A 21,746-nucleotide genomic window follows, 5' to 3' on the forward strand; every position below is an offset into this window, starting at 1 on the left:
AGTTCGAGTATTACTAAAAAACTCGACTCGAAACTCGAATTTCGAGTACTCGCAGGTGTCTAATAGTTTCTATGGTACAGAAATTATTTAGTTGCATTAACTTCTCTAAAACTGATATTTGCAACTGCATGATTGTGTTTAGTCACAAAACAAAATTTCACAGTTTTTAGTTTATAAATGAAAAAAAAACATTTTTTTAAACGCTTATTTTTTTTTGCTTGTTTTCATTTGTTTTTTGATTATATATATACACATGAACACATGATGTATTAGATTCAAAAACGTTATTAAAACACATGATGATTAAGTGTGATATGTACGGCTGGCACATGTAGCTAAGAAATGATGCAAGTTCAAAGTATGTAGTCGTATGAAAAGTGAAAAGGGTACCCTTTGATTTTTAGGTTATGACACACTTAAATTTTTCAGTAATATGTATTGGCCAGAAATTAACAATCTTATTGTGAATCGGCAGAAACGCAGATTCAACTTAATATTTGCAAAATTAGCATCTGCCGATTTGTATTCGCACAGCTCTAGTAAAATAATTTCTCTTTTGGTAAACAACAGTGAATCACCTTAACATAAAGATAATAAATAGATAAAGACCTAAAATTTTTTCCAGCAAAATTTTGACAATGTGAAAACCCAAGTTTTATGTCAAAACCAACTAACATGTCAGCATCAATTTGGAACTAATCACACAGTACGTCATAGATAAATGTGAAACACAAAATATGTTAATTCAATTTCTCTAATGTATTATCTCTGCTGCAGCACGAATTGATAGTAATGATAAATGAAACAACCATGATAAGTTGATCTTTATTTTGAGCATGGTAATACTAAAGTTAATCTTGTATTTTCATATCTTTAGTTATTTAGTGAAACAGCTTTGTTTACAAGAGAGACTACCTCATACAGTACAACCTGGTTATAACATTCCCGTTTGTAACATTTTCCCGCCTATAACACCATAATTTCATGGTCCTGTCATTTCTCTATTTATCACAATGCTTTAATTTCCCGCCTGTAACAATATTAAAATTTCTACATTCCCGCCTTTAACGTTCAAATTTGCTTTGATAACTGCCACAATTTTCAGTATCCCTTCCTTCAAAGTCATAATTTAGAGCGAAACCATAGCTAGAAAATACAGCACGCATATACAAACATCAGATGTTTACATTTGTGTAGTTTACCAAAGACGTGGTACACACTGTTATGATTCAACCTCTAGATGATCTTAATTATCTACTATTCTAAGACAGGGTGATAGGGGGCTCAAGACTAACAAGGAAAGACAATTCAATATAGAGACTTGATTTAATGTCATCTACTATTATAGAGTTAGCGGTCACCAAATTAGACAATTATCGGGGAGCCTCGCTACCACACCTCGGCAGGTTCCTTACCCACGCTGTGCTGGGTCGCGCTCGCGGCAGGAATTCGACGACGGACTGCGGCGGCCGAGGACACGGCGCTCCGTGGTTCCGGCGTCACGACTTCAGCCGTCCAGTCGCCAGTGACCAGAAGAAGCCCCTTCTCGACGGTGGCTGTCGTTTTTATTCTTCCGTCCGCGTCCGTGTTGATGTTCCGTGTTGTCCTCTTTTCTCTCGCAGCGGCGGTCGGCCTTCGGCGACTCGCGTCGCTGTTTCGCTGGCGGTGTTGAAACTGCTGACACCTCGTGTTTGACTCAGGGCGAGCCTCGAAGCCGCTGCCAGAGTGCTCAGAGCGAGTCATAACACTCTCCCCCTGGTTGGATTAAGAGGCTGTCCTCAGCCTAGTTCAAGAGGACACTGGAACTGCATCTTGGAGCGGGAACGTAGGTGTCTTGATGCATCGGCCGCGGACCCGATCTTCCTGTAGGTGCCTTCACGCTCGGAGCGCCGCGTGTCCTTTCTTCTCTCGCGGTCGGTTACGCGGATCGACTCGCATTCCTGACGTGGTGTGACAGCGAGACTTTCTATAGTTGTTATAACATTTCTATTTAGTATTCTGAGGGTACCGATTTGTGATTACATTGAATTTTTTTTTTTTTTTTTTACAACCGATATAACATAACAAAACACAAATTAATATAATCAACGTGTTAACAACTTGATACATGTTAGTTGTATTATAAATATATCAATACAATTCATATGAACATACTCTGACTATATGTGTGGTAACCAGATTTTTTTTTCTTTTTTTTTTCTTTTTTTTTTTTCGTAATTTTACTCTATCATTGATTTATTTATTTATCCAATGTTACATTCACAGCATCACTCAAAGTGAGTCTAAACGTTGTGCACGACATACAAGACAACTACTACATACAAAATATATAAAATAAGGTGAAATAAATTATAAATACAAAAACAAAATTAAGACAAACTTATAACAAAATATACAAATTACAATACAAACCACTTTGGACAACAAAAACATACAGATACATTGATAAAGGAATGATAATAATTATATCATCTAAAAGGAACATATCTTTGACACAAATGGAATATAAAATTAAGTTTTGTATCGAGACATAAAAACAATTTCCATATAATTATGTTCTTATTTTATATATACATACATATCCTTTTCTTTCGTATATCTAATTAAGAACATTTCCCTACTATCTATAGCATATGTCATCCTCCTATATTATAAGCTGTAAGTTATAATGTATTGTATTAACTATTACTAATATCATAATTTATTTTATTAAACTACTCCTCATATCCTAAATCTCAGTAAGTTATTGACATGGACACTTATCTACAATATTTATACCATTATTTTATTTTATTGTACAAAAACGGGTCGACCCTTAACTCTTGTCCACTGTAGCGCTACATAACGTGAACTCCCGGGAGTGAAAATTGGTACCATGGCGAGGGAAGTTTATAGGATAAGGATTTATTAACTATTTTACTATTTTACTTGCACCTATATAGGTGCTTTTTTCTTCATATATACTTGTACCTTGGCTGCTGGTTGGAACGGGTTTGCGGCCGTCTTGTTGTATCCTTATACTTACTCTTATTTTTCTCTCACTTTTTTTTTTTTTTTTTTTTTTCCCGCGGGTGTCTATTGGTTGAGGAGATGTAATTACAGTTGGGCTTAACGTCTACTTTCTTCCCTTATGATCGCTGATATTTGAATGATCCTTATGTACATAAAAATGTTACTGCAGACCAGAAAAGTTATAATACTCGTGATTGAAATAGAATATGTTGAGGTATTAAAAATGGCTAATACCTGCGAAGTCTCTTCTGTTGGTAGAGGTGTCAATGTGTGTAAATGTTGATTTGACACATTACTTAGATATTTCAAATGCCATTGCGGGTTTAGAACGTGTGTAATATTTGAAAAGTGGATCCCTGTGGATAATGTCAGTTGGTCAACAGCATATAATGCGTCGTCTATCCATTGGATGGGAATAACATTTTGGTAGAAGGTTTGGTTGGGCGAATTTATATCACAAAGGTAGGTTGGTGTAATTAAGACATTGTTTAATTCTTTGACTTCACATCCACATGGCAGTTGCAATTCGGTGCTGCCGATTTCTGTGTTCTTAATGACCCTATTAAGTGACGCATTATGGCATTGTATAGTTAGATCCGTTTCGTGGTTTGAAATTATATAAAAATGTGGGGATATATGTGTAATTACCACTGATGTCTTTTCGTAACAGGAGAATTTGCATACCGTCATGAGCTGTGAATAATTCGATAGCGTAATGCCTGCTTGTATACATCGTGCGATTGGTGTCGTAGTCACTTCCTTGGGAATTTTATAAATGTTGTGGTCGTGTTCGGATGAAGAAGGGATTATTTTTAAGTTTTGTGTATTGATGTCCAGTGCTACTAGCATTTTGTTAGTATGCAAATAACACGAAACATTCATATACGAAAAAGGAATAGGTATTAACTCAAACAGTTTCCATTGGGTGTTTGCATGTATTACTGGAACATGTAATCTTATTATTATTTGTTTATCTGACATAGTACACTCGGTAATTGGTAATGAGTAATAATGTAGTACGTCTTGACTCGTCAAGGATAATGTCATATTCATAAGGTTTAATGCCTTATGTAATTTTTTTAGGTCGGATTTAAGTTGGACCGGCTTGATCAATGATATTGGTAGATGCTGTGCTTTACAATGCGAGTGTATGTTATGAATTTCCTGTTCCCGCAGTATATTATGCATAAAGTGCAGGAAATACGACATTGATAATTGTCCGATTTCTGTTAGCGTGTTTACTTCATTGAGTACGACATTATGATTGTTTAATGTCGTCGTGACATTATTAATTGTGTCGGATAAATAATGAACAATGTGTTTCGTTTGGTCCGCCATTTGTAAAAGTTGCGATGTAACCTCGTTAATTCTGGTGTTTGTCGTGGCCACGTCGCTATATATATTTTTAAAATTCTCATTGAGCACCTTGTCGTTCATGAGTAAACTATGTAAATGTTTTTCTGTAAGTATATTGCAACACCATGTACCGATATCCCCCAGGAATTGAATACCTCGTCTCTCTCTTGATGTAGGATCTAAAAATTCAAAACGGTTATCAGTTTTAAAACTGTTTTCCAGTCGTTGCGCAAATGTTTTTAATACTTGTGCATTGCTACACAAATGTTTTTGTGTCATGGAACAAGTCTTGTTCTCCCATTCCTCTATTACCTTGCTATCACTAGATGGTGAAAATGGAATTTTATATAGCAAGGGAATCGATTCCTCATATGTAATTACGCCTTTTTTCTCCAGCCAATACACACCCGCATGAGTACGAAAGCTAGGCATATTGTTACTGATGACACTGACTGCAAACATGCTGAGTATGAATAGGTGCCAGATTCCCTGACAGAACTCCATGATTGGCTCCTCCCCTGTAATAAAACACATGCCATAAGGTTCATACATACTCTACTATGCTATATCAGTATCCTATATATTTGTCTTGCCTTACTGTCACATTGTTATCGTTATTCTTATTACTAGGCCGAGCATTATCACTCTGATAACAGTACGAATTGTCGGTTTATGTATGCTCGCTTTAAATGACGTGTTGACACTGTGTCGTTGATCATTTTATTACCTTTCTTCATTCTCAACACTACTGTCGCTGGCCCCAACACCTTGACAACCTGGAAAGGACCTATGTATTTAAATGATAGCGACTTATGCCGAGCTTTACGTCTAAGCCAAACGGAATCACCTTCCTTGTATGTATTGACTTTAAATTTCTTATTAAAATTGGTTTCCTGTGTTTTTTGACTGTGCATGATATTTATTTTTGCCTGCTCTCTATCACTACGCAAGTGTTTTTCCCAATCTACCGGCCGACGTGGAAATTTCCCAAGCACAGCATGTGATGGTTGCATGGCCTCAACCCCGTGTACAAGGAAAAAGGGTGTGTATTTACTGCTGGAATTTACTGTCGTGTTATAATTAAAAATTATGTATTGGAGATATTCATCCCATCCGCGGGGGTCTTCAGCTGCCCATATTGTCAGCTGTTCTCCAATTACACGGTTAATAGATTCCACCAATCCATTACAACAGGGATTGAAACTTGTTGTCTGGAGCTTCTTGATCTGCAGTTTTTGTAAAAGTTTTGTTACTAACTCGTTATTAAATGACGTTCCTCTGTCCGTCAGCAGCCTGTCTGGACATCCAAAACGTAGAATAACGTCCTTGATAAATTCTGCACAAGTCTCGGCGTCGATTCTTGGTACTGCCTTAGCAACTACAAATCTTGACGCATATTCTGTCATAACAAGAATATACTTGTTCCCATTCCTGGTACAAGTAAGTGGACCTTTGGCATCCAGTGCCCACTGTTTAAATATTGGTAGCGGTTCAATTGGTTGCAATTGACCCGATGGTTTTTCACGCCCTTGTTTAGCTCTTTGACAAATTTCACATGATTTGACATAATTTTGTACGTCCTTACTCATTGTATCCCAATAATATGCCTGGCGTATTTTTGCAATTGTCTTAAATATGCCGAAATGGCTGCCTCCTAAAAGTGCATCATGGTGGGCTTGTATAATTTCCCGTTGAAAATTTTTAGGGACTAGTGTCAGATGAATTTCTCCTCCCGGTGTATTTACTTTATAATATATTTCCCCATTATTTTTCATTCCATAACGCCGAGCTAATTTGATGTATTTTCCCTCCGCATGTTCCGGGTCTGTAAGGGCTACTTTTAATTTTTGAATATGAGGGTCTTCACTATATTCTCCTTGGAAGGGTGATGTGTTTACAATGTCGTTCACTGAAAATAGTAAATCTTCATCTCGTTCAATACCTATATCGTACCTGGAGTTCAACACTACTGTTTCGAATACTTGTTTATTATGTTTGTTATGTTTGAGCAGCACTATTGTGTGAGTAGGCATTTTAGTTTCGAATGTTTTCTCTTGACCTGTTTCTATATCAATTATCTTAATATTTATCTGATAAATTTCCACGGCTGCGTGTAATATAGGCTCACTTAATACCTCGTCCTTACTCATGTTTATTAGTATAATTTTTTCTTTGTTCAATATAGGGCTACCCAGGTTTTCGTAAAATGTTTTGTAATCACTCCAGTTTTTGTGGATGTGTTTAGCAATGGTTGTTTGTATTTCACTTTCCTTATTTTCTTCCGGAAATATTGCGTCAGCAAGAGAGTGAAAAATGGAATTACCTCGAGCGTGACATGCTCTTACTATATATTCCTTGTTTCCTACGCGCTTATTTATGTATTGCTCATCTGTCGTCGGCACACGTGATAGAGCGTCTGGAATTTTATTGTTCGCACCTTTCACAATTTTTGCTTCGAAGTCGAACTCAGCAACTGATGTGGCAAATTTTTGTATTCGCGTATTGTGTTCCGCCATGCTTCTTAAGTATCTCAAGCTAGCATGGTCTGTCTCAATAATAAAATGTCTGCCATATAAATATTGCTTAAACAGATGGCAGAAATATTTTATGGCGCCTAATTCTCGTTCTGTTGTTGACCAACGAGTTTCATTGGATGTCAGTTTCCTCGATGCGTAAGCTATAATGTGACGGTTTCCACGTTCATCCTTTTGCATTAAGGTTGCACCTATTGCCGTTTGTGATGCGTCACATGCTAAAATTGTTTCTCGGTTTTCAACAAATTTTTCTAGTAGTGGTACTTCCGAGACTGCCTGTTTTAACTGTTGGAAAGCAGTTTGCTGTTTTACCCCCCAATGGAGGTTCGTTTGTTTTTTTGTAAGCTCTATTAATGGTTCTGCCACTGTTGCGTAGTTTTTTATGTATCTCCTTAAGTATGAAGTCATGCCCAGAAATGACCGTAACTGCTTAATGTTTTTTGGTTGTGTCATACGGTTTATGGCTTCCACCTTGTCTGTATCTGGTTTTATTCCATTCGGTGTTATACAATGTCCCAATATTTTTATTTCATCCTGTGCAAATTTGCACTTTGCAGGGTTGACTTTTACGTGAAACTGCCTTAACCTGTTAAATACATCCTGTAAATTTTGTAGATGTTCCTCGAATGAGTCTCCCATAACAAAAATGTCGTCTGCGTATGCTATCACAGAGTGCCACCTCAGTGGTCCTAATAAAATATCAATAAACTCTTGAAAATAACCTGGTGAGTTTGAAAGTCCCATTGGCATTCTATTGTAGTGGTATAACCCTATTTTGTCAATAGTGAAAGCTAACTTATGTCTGTCTTCCTTCCTTACGGGTATAGCGTAAAATCCTGAAAATAGGTCCAGTGATGTTATGTATCGCGAGTTCTGTAACGTCTGTAATATATCGTCCGTTCGTGGTGAAGGATATGACATTCTCTTGACGTAGTTATTTAAGAGACGAAAGTCTGTTAAGAAGCGTATTCCTCCGTTCTTCTTCTGTATCACCAGTGATGGTGCTGCGTACGCACTGTCCGACCTCTCGATAATTCCGGCTGCCTCCATTTGCTGCACCTGTGCCATTAAAGCTTCTCTAACTTTTGGCGCGATTCTGTATGGTCTTGTGTGGATCGGTTTGTCTGTTGTCAGTTCGATTTTTATTTGATAATTTTTAGTTTCTGTGATATCTTGTATTTTAAATGCAAAGCGATCTTCGTTTTCTTTAATAAGTCGTCGTAACTTTGCTTGTTCCTGCTGAGATAACTTTTTATTTATTCCTTCATATGGTGACTTCGCTTGTTCATCCTGCATTTCCTCTACTTTACGAGTACATTCTTGAATCGAACCTGCATATGTTTGGAAGTTTTCATTTATCATTTCTATTTGAATCATTTTCTGGGATTTTGCTGTTTCCATGACAATTATACCTTCTTTCATAAATGGGACCACGTTGTAATTTTGTAGAAAGTCACACCCAAGTATTATATCTAAACTTAAATGTTCGATTACCAGGAATGTATGTGTGTATGAATATCCTTGTATACTAAATTTTAATTTCACCTGGTGTGTCGGAGTCGGGAGTGATTCTGTGGCTCCCACAAGTGTGATTTTTTCCTTCAATGGTTCTAGTGGTTGGTTGGTGACGATAGTAGACGCAATGCAACTGCGCGTACTTCCTGTGTCTATTAACGCAATTCTAGTGGCCTCTCCTATCTTGACAGCGACCTTGGGCGTTCTTCGTGTCTTGTTATTTTTTTCCCGCATGTGGTCAGCTGATTCTCTTCCTTCCTCGTCACGACCTTGTTTGTCAGCTACGCCACCTCCCTGCTTACTCTGCATTTGTAGCGGTGCACGCGCGCCTGCTGTCGCCGCGTCATCAAGTTTGCTGCGACACTTCCTGTGTGTATTGTTCTCTCTCCACGGCAAGTTGGGTTGTTTATTTTGCAAACCAAACTTACGTTGAAATTCCTTGAACCTTTCTGACACATTTGTGTGCCACTCAAAATCTTGATTGGTAAATAATGGGCATTTATCTAAATGATGTCCTGTGTAAAAACACATTGCGCATGTATCCTGGAATTTGTTTGGTCCTCTTACCTGTGCTACTTTCTTAAATCTGTCGTTCTCTGTTACATTTATTCCGACTTCTTGTTCTGTGTCTCGGTTATAAGATCCTATTTGCGCTTGACCATTAATTTCTTGACCTTCCTTATCCTTTGACTTTCTCCTTGTTGCACGTTCACAGTGTTGTTTCTCTTGTGCTATTGACGTTCTTGAAATTTTTATTTCACACCTTGGCTCTTCGTGTTCTTTATTTTTAGGCATATTTTTAATAATTGCTCTATATTGGTTTCTATACAGCGAAATGCATTTATTATCAGGCATAGCATTTCGCTTGCTAACTTCGGCGTAACTACTTTTTATTCTTGATTGATTTCCGTTTATTTTTTTCTGCTTTGGGAGCGCGGGAATCACTGTTTTCACTCCCTGCAATATTCGTTTTTTGAATGTTGCTCATACGACCTGTTCTTATTTCTGTATTGCCAGTTATCCCTGTTTACATCTCTGCTCTTTCTCCTATCATCTTCATTGTTATTCCTCCATTGTCTGTCTTCGTACTGTCTTCGTTCATTGAACGTTCTCCCATTCAAACCTTCATGTCTCTTTTCAGTTCTTCGTATATTCTCAGCTTTGTCATAATTCGCACGCTGCTCTCTTCTATGACTGTTATTTTGGCTCGGCGACTGCCTGTAATGTGTCTGTCGCATAAAGTTTTGAGCATGCTGACACTGTGCGCAACTATTACTAAGAGCATACTGTGGAGGTTTGCTTCTATATCCCGATCTATTGTTTATAAATGTTCTGTCCCTGTATCTTACTTCCCTTGGCCTGTACTGTGGTTTTCTTGTTTTTTCGTGGGTGTCTTGTTGCTGTATGTTTTGTTTCGTGCTAGCGTTGTTGACTGTTAGACTACGTATTTCTTCTTTTAAATAACTTATTTCCTTTTCTAATGATTCTGTATTAAGTGTTGTGTTTTCAATGTTGGCTTTGTATCTACTATTTCCTATTTCTATTTTTCTCAAGCATGATTTCATGTCATCTAACGTATGAATGTTTTGCAAAATCAACTTGTCCACGACAGATGGTAAAAGTGACTTCCACAAAATGTCCAAAATCTCTTCATCCTTCATATCTGCCTTATAGCGTTTTGCTAGGTACACTATATTTTCTACATGCAAGAGACTGCTTTCGTCTGTCTGTTGTCTTCGAGAGAGCAATTCTTGTCTGCGTCTATTAATTTTGTCTGGCGGCGTAAACAAGTCTTTTAATCTTTCGACCGTCTGTTGCCACGTCCTGTTTGAGTCCTGTACTGTCTGTAAGTTTTCATACGCCCTCTTGGCTGTACCTCGTAGATATAGTCCTAGCCGCTGTAGTCGGTCCTGGTCTGTCCATCTGTTGATTTCTCCAATTGTATTGTAATTGTGTAGGAACTCTTCTATATCTTCGAACGCTTTGCCTTCGAATGTACTTATAGGTATTTGTGACTCTAGGAAAACTTTAATTGGTTGCTGTGCCATGTTATTATCGTATGTGTGTGTTTCCATGTGTTTGTCCTTTATGTCTACAGCGATCCTACCGTTGTCTTCCTCAGTTAACTTTCCTGAATCTATCTGGTTAAGAACGTCGTCATACTCTATGTCAGTGTTTTGTGTTGGTTCTACTCCTTGTGAAACAAGTTTACTGAGGAATGCTCGAGTAATACGTCTCCCTGTGTGATCCAACTGTTGTACCACCTCTGGATTAGTGGTAACAAGCTGCTGTGCTCGTGCGACTAACGAGTTAAAATCCTGTGTGGCATTTGTGTTTGTATCCTGACTCAGCCGTACTTGCGAGGCGCTAGCCTTGGAGCCGGGGCTTGCTGACAGTGTTTCAAACAATCGCTTGGCTGCACTTTTAATAGGTCGTGGTCCCTCGTCATTCGCCATATATTAACATTACTAACAAATTACACTCTTAATACTAGAGTTAGTATAAGCAAAGCAGCATAAAAGAGGTTAGTTTGCATGCAAATTTTATATAAGCACTATGTCTATTAAATAGGTGTGATAGGTCTGGCTACACCCGAAAAACAAAATATTACAGAAAAGGGTGGGTGGTGGGGTGATAAACTCGTAGCTCGCAGCAAGAGGTGGGAAACTTAAGGCGCCTCCACCATTGTTATGATTCAACCTCTAGATGATCTTAATTATCTACTATTCTAAGACAGGGTGATAGGGGGCTCAAGACTAACAAGGAAAGACAATTCAATATAGAGACTTGATTTAATGTCATCTACTATTATAGAGTTAGCGGTCACCAAATTAGACAATTATCGGGGAGCCTCGCTACCACACCTCGGCAGGTTCCTTACCCACGCTGTGCTGGGTCGCGCTCGCGGCAGGAATTCGACGACGGACTGCGGCGGCCGAGGACACGGCGCTCCGTGGTTCTGGCGTCACGACTTCAGCCGTCCAGTCGCCAGTGACCAGAAGAAGCCCCTTCTCGACGGTGGCTGTCGTTTTTATTCTTCCGTCCGCGTCCGTGTTGATGTTCCGTGTTGTCCTCTTTTCTCTCGCAGCGGCGGTCGGCCTTCGGCGACTCGCGTCGCTGTTTCGCTGGCGGTGTTGAAACTGCTGACACCTCGTGTTTGACTCAGGGCGAGCCTCGAAGCCGCTGCCAGAGTGCTCAGAGCGAGTCATAACAACACGCACTCCACAACTTGCACCGGATTGACTATCAATATGGCGTCCTGTTTGCGCTCATTAGCCTATGACTTGTTCCGTTATACTTATGCGTATTTTGTGCACTGATACATGGTCGGAAACAGTGCTACTGTATTCTATGGTGCTGGTTTTTGTTTCAAAGGTTTAACACCTTGAGATGATTAAATGTTCTATGGATACATTCACGGCTTTTGTTTGTGGTTAACCTTTACCGTAATTATTTTTTTTCACTTACCTATTGTAGTCACTGTCATATTTAATTAAAATATGCAGTATTGAAATTTTATTCAGGTTATTGTACGGCTATGATGGCCTATAAATATAAGTGAAATTCATATTATGTAGCTGAAAAAATTCAGTTTATTAACCAAGTGGACAGGAACCCCAACAAAACGTGTGTTGCAATTGCAAAAGAGTTGAATATTTCTGTTTTGACTCTGAACTGTATTGTACAAAACATTTTTTTTCTTTAGCATATTATTAGGTATTATCTATAAATAAAATTAACCAATTTTCCACTCTATTGCTATACTTAGTGTATTACTCCTGTACTTTGTGTTGTTTTACCCTTACTCTTTAATTTAATCAATCCACGCGTAATTTATACAAAGTGAAGATGTAATTTTATGATTTCCTGCTTATAACATTTTTTTAAGTTGGTCCCTTGGAGAATGTTATAACAGGGTTGTACTGTATATATTTATACCTGGTTACTGTGTTTTCTTGCATAATCGTCGCAGATTTTATTCTAAAATCAAGTTTGAAAAGTAGGGGTGCGACCATTGTGCAGAAAAAATTTTTTTGTTAGGTAAAGTTATTCATAAAAACAAAACCCGTTCATGGAAAGTACGTTTATTTAAAAAAAGGCGGAGTATACAAGAGCACGCCAAATAATCTATATTAATAATTCCTTAAACAAAAACCTTTCTTCAACATTAAAAACTCTAACGCGAACGCAAGCCACTAGAATCTGACGTGAACTAACGTGTCGTAGTACACACTTGCCACGAAAGAATGCGGGCTATCAAATGTAGTTAACTCGGCACCTGACAGAGAGCGCGCGTTGCATCCAATCGGCGAGATATCAATATTCGACTACGTGCGCACGCTCTATACGGGAAGCAACATAACCAAACATGAATGATGCCCTGGCTACATTTTTATAAGCGGTACGCCGCGGTAATGCAGACAATCAGATAAAGGAAGTACCGTTTAAAAAGTCTTTAAAAGAAAATTTACACGTCAGACAACTTTGTATTTCCGTTTGTTAAATAAATAAGTGGTAATGACCGAAATTAAATTTTAGATTATACCTACACCGCGGTGATGCAGACGATCAGATAAAGGAAATGATTTTTAAAAACGTCTTTATAAGAAAATTTACACGCCAATCAACGTCGTATTTTTCCTTTAATTTATTAAGTAAGTGGTAATGACCGAATAAATATTAGATTTATACTTTAAAATACACTGTTTTATACAGAAAAGATACCTACACAAATCATTCGGCATCTACTAGCGGGACCAAAAACATCATGCGACGTTTACGCGCGTGCGACGATTCTGCGATAAAACACGGTATATGCTACTTTTTTGTAATACGTGATGTGACACAAAGACTGTCATTTTTAAATTGGAAAAAAAAAGTGAGCAACAAAATAAACATATCTTCGTGCTTTTTACACTTAGCATTTTAGTTATTTTATTGTTTAAGCCAAAAAAATAATATATCATGCTACAAAAAAAATCTTGCATTGTGTTTAATGAACTTCATGTCTATCATTTTGTTTACATTTGATTTAGTTGATTTTCTAACATAATGCAGTAATTTATAATACCGTATTTACCCGAATATACTGCAACTCTGAATATAATGTGCCCCCAAACTTTCTGATTGAGTGTCTAGAAAAATAAATTCATGGAGAGGAAACCACAGTTCAAATACAAAGTTATAGAGAGGAAATCATAGTTAAAAAACATAGCACTTATTTTTTTAATATTTTTAATTAAATTTGAAATAAAAATTAAATATATAAACTTACCCAGGCAAATATAAATTTGAGTTGTCACAACACTAACAAAATTAACATAATTTGTTATGATGCTGGTAAGGCAATATCATTCACTGTCAGTGTCTGCTGCTGCTGCTGCTGCTGCTGCTGCTGCTGCTGCTGCTGCCTTGATCTTCATTTTGCCACAACAGATCATCTTCAGTGTCATCCATGGCATTTGAAATGCAGCACTTCTTAAAACCACAAACGATGGAATCTGGAGTTATCCTTTTCCATGCAGTGGAAATCCATCTTGCTAGCTGCAGAATTGATTGTTTCTTCATTTTCCCAGTCGGTGTGAGAGCATGGTCACCTGCAAGCAGCCAATCACTATATTGTTGGCGAAGGTGGTCCTTAATGGCTTGTTTACCACAACATCGAGGACTTGTAGCTGGCTTGTCATTCCAGCTGGAATAACAACCAAGTCTGTGTTAAAATTACATACCGCAGCTTTAACCTCAGGTGTCAGATGTCCCCGAAACGCATCAAGAACCAATATGCCCCTTTTCTTCAGAAGTGCACCGGGGCGCTGATTCCACACAAGTCGCAACCATTCTTGCATCAAATCACTCGTCATCCAGCCTTTTTCTTGACAACGAATGAATACGTCCGGCGGAAATGCTTCTTTGGGAAGTGTTTTTCCTTTTAATATGACGAATGGTGGCAGTTTCCTGCCGTCTGCCAAAACAGATAACATCACCGTGACTCGCAGCTTTTCATTACCAGTCGTGCGCACGGTAACAGTCTTGACGCCTTTTGTATCACGGTAGTGTTGCGGGGCATGTCAAAATAAACTGCAGTTTCGTCTGCGTTCCTGATTTGGCCGTACAAATAGTCATGTTGTTTACGCAAACCAATCACAAAACGCTGAAATCTAGTCAATTTCTCTTGGAAAGCTTTTGTGCTAATGATGTTCTGCGCTGCAAACAAAAACCGCAACGGCGCATCATTCTCACGCACCAGCCAGTACTAGCCTTTAAGCTAGTCTGCGGAATATTAAACACCCGGGCAATTTCTAGGGGTTTTAAAATTATTACTTCTCGGGAAATAGACATCCAGTCTCTCCTCTTCGATAAAATTCACAACGCGGGTTTCAATATCCGAGAACCATCCTTTTTTTGGCCCTCTGAATGCTTTCCTGGTACTACTTGCATTATCAGGGTGGCCACTCAATTCAGCTGAAAAAATTCCCCGACTTTTCCAGGGTTTTTTGACCAGTCAAACTCATCGGCAAAATTAATTTAAAAATAAGGCCCATTGTAAACACATACATGCAGACAAATCATGCTAAATATTTATTTCTAACAAAGAAAATTAGAAACAAATGCACAGTGTAGGCCTGGTTAAAATTCTAATATTAATTAAAATTTAAAGCAAAAATTGAGATATATCCAGGCCTAGGTACATACCTATTCAAGCTGCTGGTACTTGCATTTTTGTAGCATATCACACAACACAAACAAATTCTTCAACTTGACACTTTATTATTTAACACCCTCAAAAATTGAAAGTTCAAAAAATTATGTACATAAAAAAACACACACTAAATTAAACTTTCAATTTTTTTTATAAAGTCTATTTTTGCATTGATGGCATCAACTTCCTTCTTCATATCTTCTACCAGTTTCATTTTTTTGTTTCCAACAATTCTAGTTCTTTTACTTGTCACTTTTTGGTTTGGTGTTTATCATGTTCAATTTTGTCCAGCTCTTGCTGTGTCTGCAGAGCCTCAAGGTATTTTGCATGGGAATTCCTAACAAAACTGCATCATTGATTTTGTTATTTTTACATGCTCAACCCCACCTGCTAAGGTAACTGCATTGTGCACATGTCTTAACGCCACAAGGCTGTGTTATTTTTTATTTTCAATCAAACAGTCACCATTAACCGAAAATCCTCTCTCTAAACTAGCATTTCCATGAGAAATTATCAGTAGAAATTTAACAAAATTAACTACTTGGCTTGAAACATTGTGTGAACTAAACAACTTCATCTAATGATGATCGAGGCGAGAATGTTTTTCAAATGCAGTCATGCATCCAATCACTTCTTCTGACTCTAGAAGAAGATGTAATTCACGCTGAATGCTGTCGGCTTGCACACCAGATAACCAATTGTGTTTCACCAATATTTCCAAGCATGATGCCAAATTTTTCTTGAACAGAACAGATTTTGTAGCAACAGCAGGATCAAGAAATGTCAGTGCCTCAGTTAGTCTGAATTTCAGAGGAGACTTGTCCAACAATTTTGTGGTACATTGAGTTAGAGCTTGGTGACAACATTGCTTGAATTTTGCTTTTTGTAATGCATCTCTTACAGCAAAACCAACATCAACATTTTTTGCATGTAGCAAGTTATCTGTGCTCAAAATAAGTTTGCCTGGTGAAAGAAAATTCTTCTTAATGACATCTTCCTTAACAAAACGTACCATCAATGTGAGTACCAATGAGAAGAGAGCAGAATGAAGAAATGGAGCCACTGGAGATTCTGTCTGAAACTGTCTCAAGAAAGGTTCTAACAAACCTGAAAGAGAATAAAAGAATGAAAGTTTTGCTCCAAACAGGTTGTCTTTGACACATCTTGAAACAACAGAAAAACATTAATTCTGTCTAGTATATGCTTTCTTATCCCGCACTGCACACTCCACAAATTTTTACAAACAAGGTAGAATTTCAATAGCTCGAAGTGAAACTTTGCTGTTCTCTACCCAACGAATAGAACAAAATTTCATATGAAATATTCTTGTATCTGTGTATTGTATATAATCTGCTCTTTGTGCAGGTACATTTTTGAATAAGTTGTAGACTGCTCTCAAAAATTCAACTACCCAACGAATAGAACAAAATTTCATATGAAATATTCTTGTATCTGTGTATTGTATATAATCTGCTCTTTGTGCAGGTACATTTTTGAATAAGTTGTAGACTGCTCTCAAAAATTCAACTATCTCCCACTAAGTTTCACGTATAGCTGCTTTAAAAGCACAATGGACAGTGTGTAAACCACAAGATCCTATATCTAGTAATGTCGGCTTACTAGGGTCGTCACCTTTTAAGACAAACAACAAATCTTTCAAAAATCTATGATTTACATTTGGGCCATCCATTGACACTTGTATAAGTTTACTTAAATTTATATCAGACAGAGAGCTTTTAATGTGGATAAGCAAATCAGCAGCCGTTGTATGACCAAGAAATGCAGACGTAAAGTACTGTAATGAAACTTCATTTTTTTCAGAGTCCCAAAATCTTACGAAAAGGTCCATCTGCTGCTTTTGAGCCACCTTGTTTACTCTCTCATCAAACCCTACAACCACATAATTGCAATCTGAAATCAATTTCACCAGCTGTGTTTTTAAATAAGGCCCTAACCCATGTACTATTGTATATGCAACTTTAGTCCTCTTAAGTTGAATTTTCTTGGCTATTTCACTGTCAGGGAAAAGTATTGGAAAAAGGTCAGCACTTCTAGCACTACTCCTAAATGAATTATGTTCTGCCACAGAATGCAAACACCAATATATATCAGACTTGGTCATGCTATCATTTAATAGAAAAGCATGCAAAGTTTTCTTTGGCATATCAGTCACTGGACTTGGACTAACAGGTTCAGTGGCTTCCGTTGGGTACTTACTAACCGAAGCTTCAGATGTGCTTTGTCCATGTTTTAATAGAACGTCTATTTCCACACACTTCTTACGGTTTGCAGCTGCTTCTTTGTGTTTTTTTCCATTCATATGACTTATCATGGCTTGTTTTCCCATATTGCTTAGGCTGAACTTAGTCATGCACAAACAACACCGGGCGAAAATTTATTTGACTTGTCTTCAAGTAACCATGTTGTGAAAAATCTTCACACGCAAGCCATTTATAATTAAAGCTAGTTTTTTTTTTGTTTGGAGCATGACATGACGAAAATTTGTCACTTTGCCTTTACAAATAAATATTTTTGTACCACAACTAAAAAGTTTGTCAGCCTTAATCGACATATTTACGTACCAAAACTATAAACACTTGCCAGCCTTCATCGACGTATCCCGCCATTTTTACACAAAAACAAATAATGAAACACAGTTTTTAAGGATTAATTAATGTATACACATACACTAACTTGTTTTATTCACAATCTTAAAAAAAAACACGCCACAAGAAAGTTTTACAACAAAAACTATCCATTTAACTGTAACAAGCCATGCGCAGATGGTTATATGCAAGGCCTAATAATCATGCAAACAACAGAACGGAATAACGGATTTACAAACCATAAAATAATAGCGAGACAGGTGCACCAACTTAATGTATGAAAGCCGCAAAATGTTACGAGACAATACGAGGTCTCGAAAACACAAATTCAACATAAATCCTACCTTTCATTTTCTATTTTACTAGTAATATTTTTAAAAAATCCTGTTTCAACAAAAAATTTCCAGATTTTTGATGAAATTCCCTGGCTTTCCCTGCAGCTACAAAATTCCCTGACTTTTCCAGGTTTCCAGGTTTTCCAGGTCGAGTGGCCACCCTGAATTTATACAATGCAAATCTTTCCTCCAGTTACGCACGTTACTTTCACTGACGTATTTCCAAGCAGCTTGGCAGTTGTTCGTTTGTATGGCATAATTTGCCACAATAATCTTAAAGTTAGCATCGTAACTTCTTCCCAGCCCTTTAGGCATATTGAATCGTGTACTCCCACGCTTCTCTACAGTATCCATGTTATAAAAAATCTCTCACTTTCTTACGATGTAAAACAAAACTTACGTCACAGTAACATAGCACAAGCGACCAAACAAACGACAATCGCTTCTACCTAATACTGACCCAAGCTGAGACTGGCAGCGCTGTTACTTCACGTTTTAGCCGCATCGCTGACGCCCGCCGTGACCTTGACACAGTTGTCTCGCCGGGCCTTTCAAAACATTCCTCCGGCGGCAAGACGTACGTTTGTGATTATACTGCGAGACTCACTTTCAGTTCCAGCAATTTTGGTAAAAATCATTGCATTATATTCGGGTAAATACGGTATCAGTATTTACCAGCAGAAAGTTTGCCACTGCGTTTGGGTCACACCTTTAATTTTGGGTGATGGGGGGGGGGGGGGGATCTTATTATTTTCACCGTAAGGGTTGCCCTTGAATAAGGTTCGCACCATGTATCTATCACTATATTCACTAGAATTAAATACAGTATTGGTGATGATGACCCACGGTCCTTCATTGTATACTACGGAAACATGTAGACAAAAGGAAAAGACTGCAATTTTTATACCCTCGTTTTCCTTTTGTCTACCTTGTTTTATTTTTTTTACACATCCCTTTGCCATGGAGAGAGGTGGTGGCAAGCTACTGTTTGTCAGTTCCTTCTATAACTAGCACTCATTTTACTTGCAAACTTGAGTGGGACCAGAGAAATATAATAGGTGCACTTACAAAATCCAACAATAGCTGCAATTTTGTCACGGAATGTTCGGTTGAAAGCATGGGAAATTGCCTACAAAAAGAATAATGTTTGGGCACAGTTGCATCTAAAAACCTGTCTAGATAGACACAATTTTGCAAGATGCCAAATGACGGGACATTCACAACGAGGGAGGAAACACGGTACATGGCACATGCTCACGCTGGCTGATTTATTTCTAGTTTTTCCCCTCACCATTGGAGTGCAGCAGGCGTGGCAGATGTAGATAACTGTGCTGCTCACTGAGCTTCACACTACTGCTGAGATATTTTGATTAAACAAGATATTCTCATGGAATTGTATTTATTAAAAATCAACATAGGTTAGTTATTTACATACGTATTCAGCTACACACAGCGATGTATTTTAACCCAAAGTGGAAAAACTTTCATAAGGTTCACACTACATTTTTTTAAAACTAAAAATGTGCCACCCGTACGGGCAAATTCGGTACTAAAACCGAATGCTATTGATCTATATATAGGTGACATTCTGACTGACAAGAATTCCAGTCTTTGATACTACAATGCACTGAAGTGTATCTGAACACATTTGAACTCTTAGTATTTTCTTATTTAGTATGTACCATGGCTTGCATAGCATTTTTTGATATTTAAATTTATGATTCGATAATCTCGTTACAGATTCAGGGAAGTTACTGGATTTGCCCTTTCTAATAAAACACATCTGTTGAACAAAAGTTGATAAGACTTCTTTTAAAGGTAACTAGCAAGTCACTTCTATTGCATTTAACACTTGTAAATTGTGTAATTGAAGAGCGATGATTTTTTTTTTCAGGTAGGGTCCAGTACCTCTGGAAGCATGTTAATGAATTTTATGGTGTTCCAATGTTAAGCTGGACTGTAGCCATACAGTTTCCTCATCACATATGTAATAGAATATGCACTAGTGAGTAGTCTTATTTCTGATAGTCACACACTGATTCGTTTGGCAGTGCTAGAAGCATTCAAACATTCATATGGCCCTTTTAAACAAGGGGAATCTTTGTAACATTATGAAGGCTAAATTAAATTACATCATACATAATATGGGGTTAATATTTTGCTGATTTTATTATTAAAACTAACAAAAATATGCCAATGAGTATCTCAATAAGCTTTCAAAAGCCATGAGGACCTTTAACCATTTTATTTTCTATTCATACTTAATTTAACAAACTTGGTGCTTTAACAATAATGTTATTAAGTAGTCATTTAACACAATCCCATGTTAAGTATTTGCCCTGTATAATGCGCAGTAATACTTAGCACAGCTTTAAGCCCGGAAATATCTTGCTGAACTATACATGCTATCCTTAAAATTGATGTACAATGACTTATCATTACAATGAATCACCACCAGCGGTGGCTTGATCGACCGTGCTGAGAAGGTCTGAAATCACTCGCTGTATCGTGTCGGCCAGGCTCTTTCTGCCATCGAGTAGCACAATGTCCGACACACGCTCAAGCACTTGGTTCCTGTGGCACTCGTACTCCGGCCATACACACTTGTCGAAGTAGCCCGGAGGGTCAGGGGGGTCATATACTCGGGCACTGCGACGTGCCCAGGTCTCTTCTCTCGGTAGTGTCAGGTAGTACTTGCGATCGCACAGCTTGGACATGGCCTCGTGGTTGAATATCAGAAACCCTTCTACGATCAGGATCCTGAGGCATGCTGTTTCTTGCGAGATGATGTCCTTCACAGCTGCTTCCATCCGCTCCATGTCTAAACTGGAGAGGACTTCCCAATTGTGGTGGTCCAGCCCTGGGGCCCGGACATGCAGGGGGCTGTCGACCGGAAGGAAGTAATCATCCTGGTTGACCAGCACAGCGCCGGGAAACGCCTTCTGCAGGGCGCGTGCGAGCGACGACTTCCCGCCACACGTCACCCCAGACACCCCCACCACTAGCCACATTTCACGCCTCGATCACACACAGTGTAAAAATGGCCAGGCCGCCGACAAAGAGCAACCCCAAGACCCCTGGGACTACTAGGGCATACCAAACAGATGGAAAGAAGCAGGTAATCCAGTCGTTGCTGTCCGCGAAAGGCAGGCCAAGAACCCAGAGAGAATAATACACAAAGAAGATGCAGGTGATGGTAAGAATTAGCTTTCCCACAGTGGAATCGCTCACCATAATCACGAACACGAAATTTAAAAAAAAGAAATCATAGGCATTCAAAACCAATTTCAAGTCAAGTATGAATTTATGAATAAGCCAAAAAAGTATTTAACTGACAAAATATTCCTTTTCAAACTTTTCAAAGTCTTCATCTGTAAACACACTTGTTTCAACAGTTGCTTCTTCCGCTTTCTCCACCCGCCTTGTCTTCACGGAATAGTTGAATATCTGCAATGAACACCCGAACCACAAAATACATAATATGGAATTCTGGTTTTCCAAAATGATCTATGATAACTCAGTGTCTACAAATACCAGTAGTGAACGAATTTCAGGATTTTTAATAAAGAATTTTTTACATATTTTAATATGACCGGGTTATTTTTTACAACAGAAACCTGTTATAAAATTTTTTCAACGGGACAAAAGGGAAAATAAAAAAAAAAAAAAACATGCTGGAAATATCAAC

General features: G+C 38.0%; 3 protein-coding genes across 3 annotated transcripts in view; 1 reads left to right on the forward strand and 2 right to left on the reverse strand.

Annotated features, from left to right (window-relative positions):
• LOC134537945 (COP9 signalosome complex subunit 3) overlaps positions 1-21,507 on the forward strand; it is a 64,624-nt gene extending 43,117 nt beyond the window's left edge. Inside the window, exon 8 of the mRNA XM_063378942.1 lies at positions 19,953-21,507. Coding sequence (XP_063235012.1) covers positions 19,953-20,009 — 57 coding nt within the window. The 3' untranslated portion in view covers positions 20,010-21,507. The remainder of the gene's footprint in view (positions 1-19,952) is intronic.
• On the reverse strand, positions 619-20,194 carry LOC134537928 (uncharacterized). The gene is made up of 2 exons (XM_063378902.1): positions 11,299-20,194; positions 619-4,886 (listed from the first exon to the last, which is right to left on the reverse strand). The coding sequence occupies exons 1-2, from the start codon at positions 11,624-11,626 to the stop codon at positions 3,109-3,111; spliced, it is 2,106 nt and encodes a 701-aa protein (XP_063234972.1). The 5' UTR covers positions 11,627-20,194; the 3' UTR covers positions 619-3,108.
• On the reverse strand, positions 20,289-21,069 carry LOC134537957 (nicotinamide riboside kinase 1). The gene has a single exon (XM_063378978.1). The coding sequence runs from the start codon at positions 21,067-21,069 to the stop codon at positions 20,497-20,499; it is 573 nt and encodes a 190-aa protein (XP_063235048.1). The 3' UTR covers positions 20,289-20,496.
• Positions 21,508-21,746: the final 239 nt, after the last annotated feature.

Source organism: Bacillus rossius, chromosome 1, assembly GCF_032445375.1.
Source record: "Bacillus rossius redtenbacheri isolate Brsri chromosome 1, Brsri_v3, whole genome shotgun sequence".
NCBI classification, from domain to species: domain Eukaryota; kingdom Metazoa; phylum Arthropoda; class Insecta; order Phasmatodea; family Bacillidae; genus Bacillus; species Bacillus rossius.

Coding starts and splice junctions, on each gene's coding strand:
- LOC134537957 (XM_063378978.1), bottom strand. CDS start 21,069: ATGTGGCTAGTGGTGGGGGTGTCTGGGGTGACGTGTGGCGGGAAGTCG.
- LOC134537928 (XM_063378902.1), bottom strand. CDS start 11,626: ATGACTCGCTCTGAGCACTCTGGCAGCGGCTTCGAGGCTCGCCCTGAG. Junction 4,887..11,298: donor CGCGACCCAGCACAGCGTGG/GTAAGGAACCTG, acceptor GTTTTATTACAG/GGGAGGAGCCAATCATGGAG.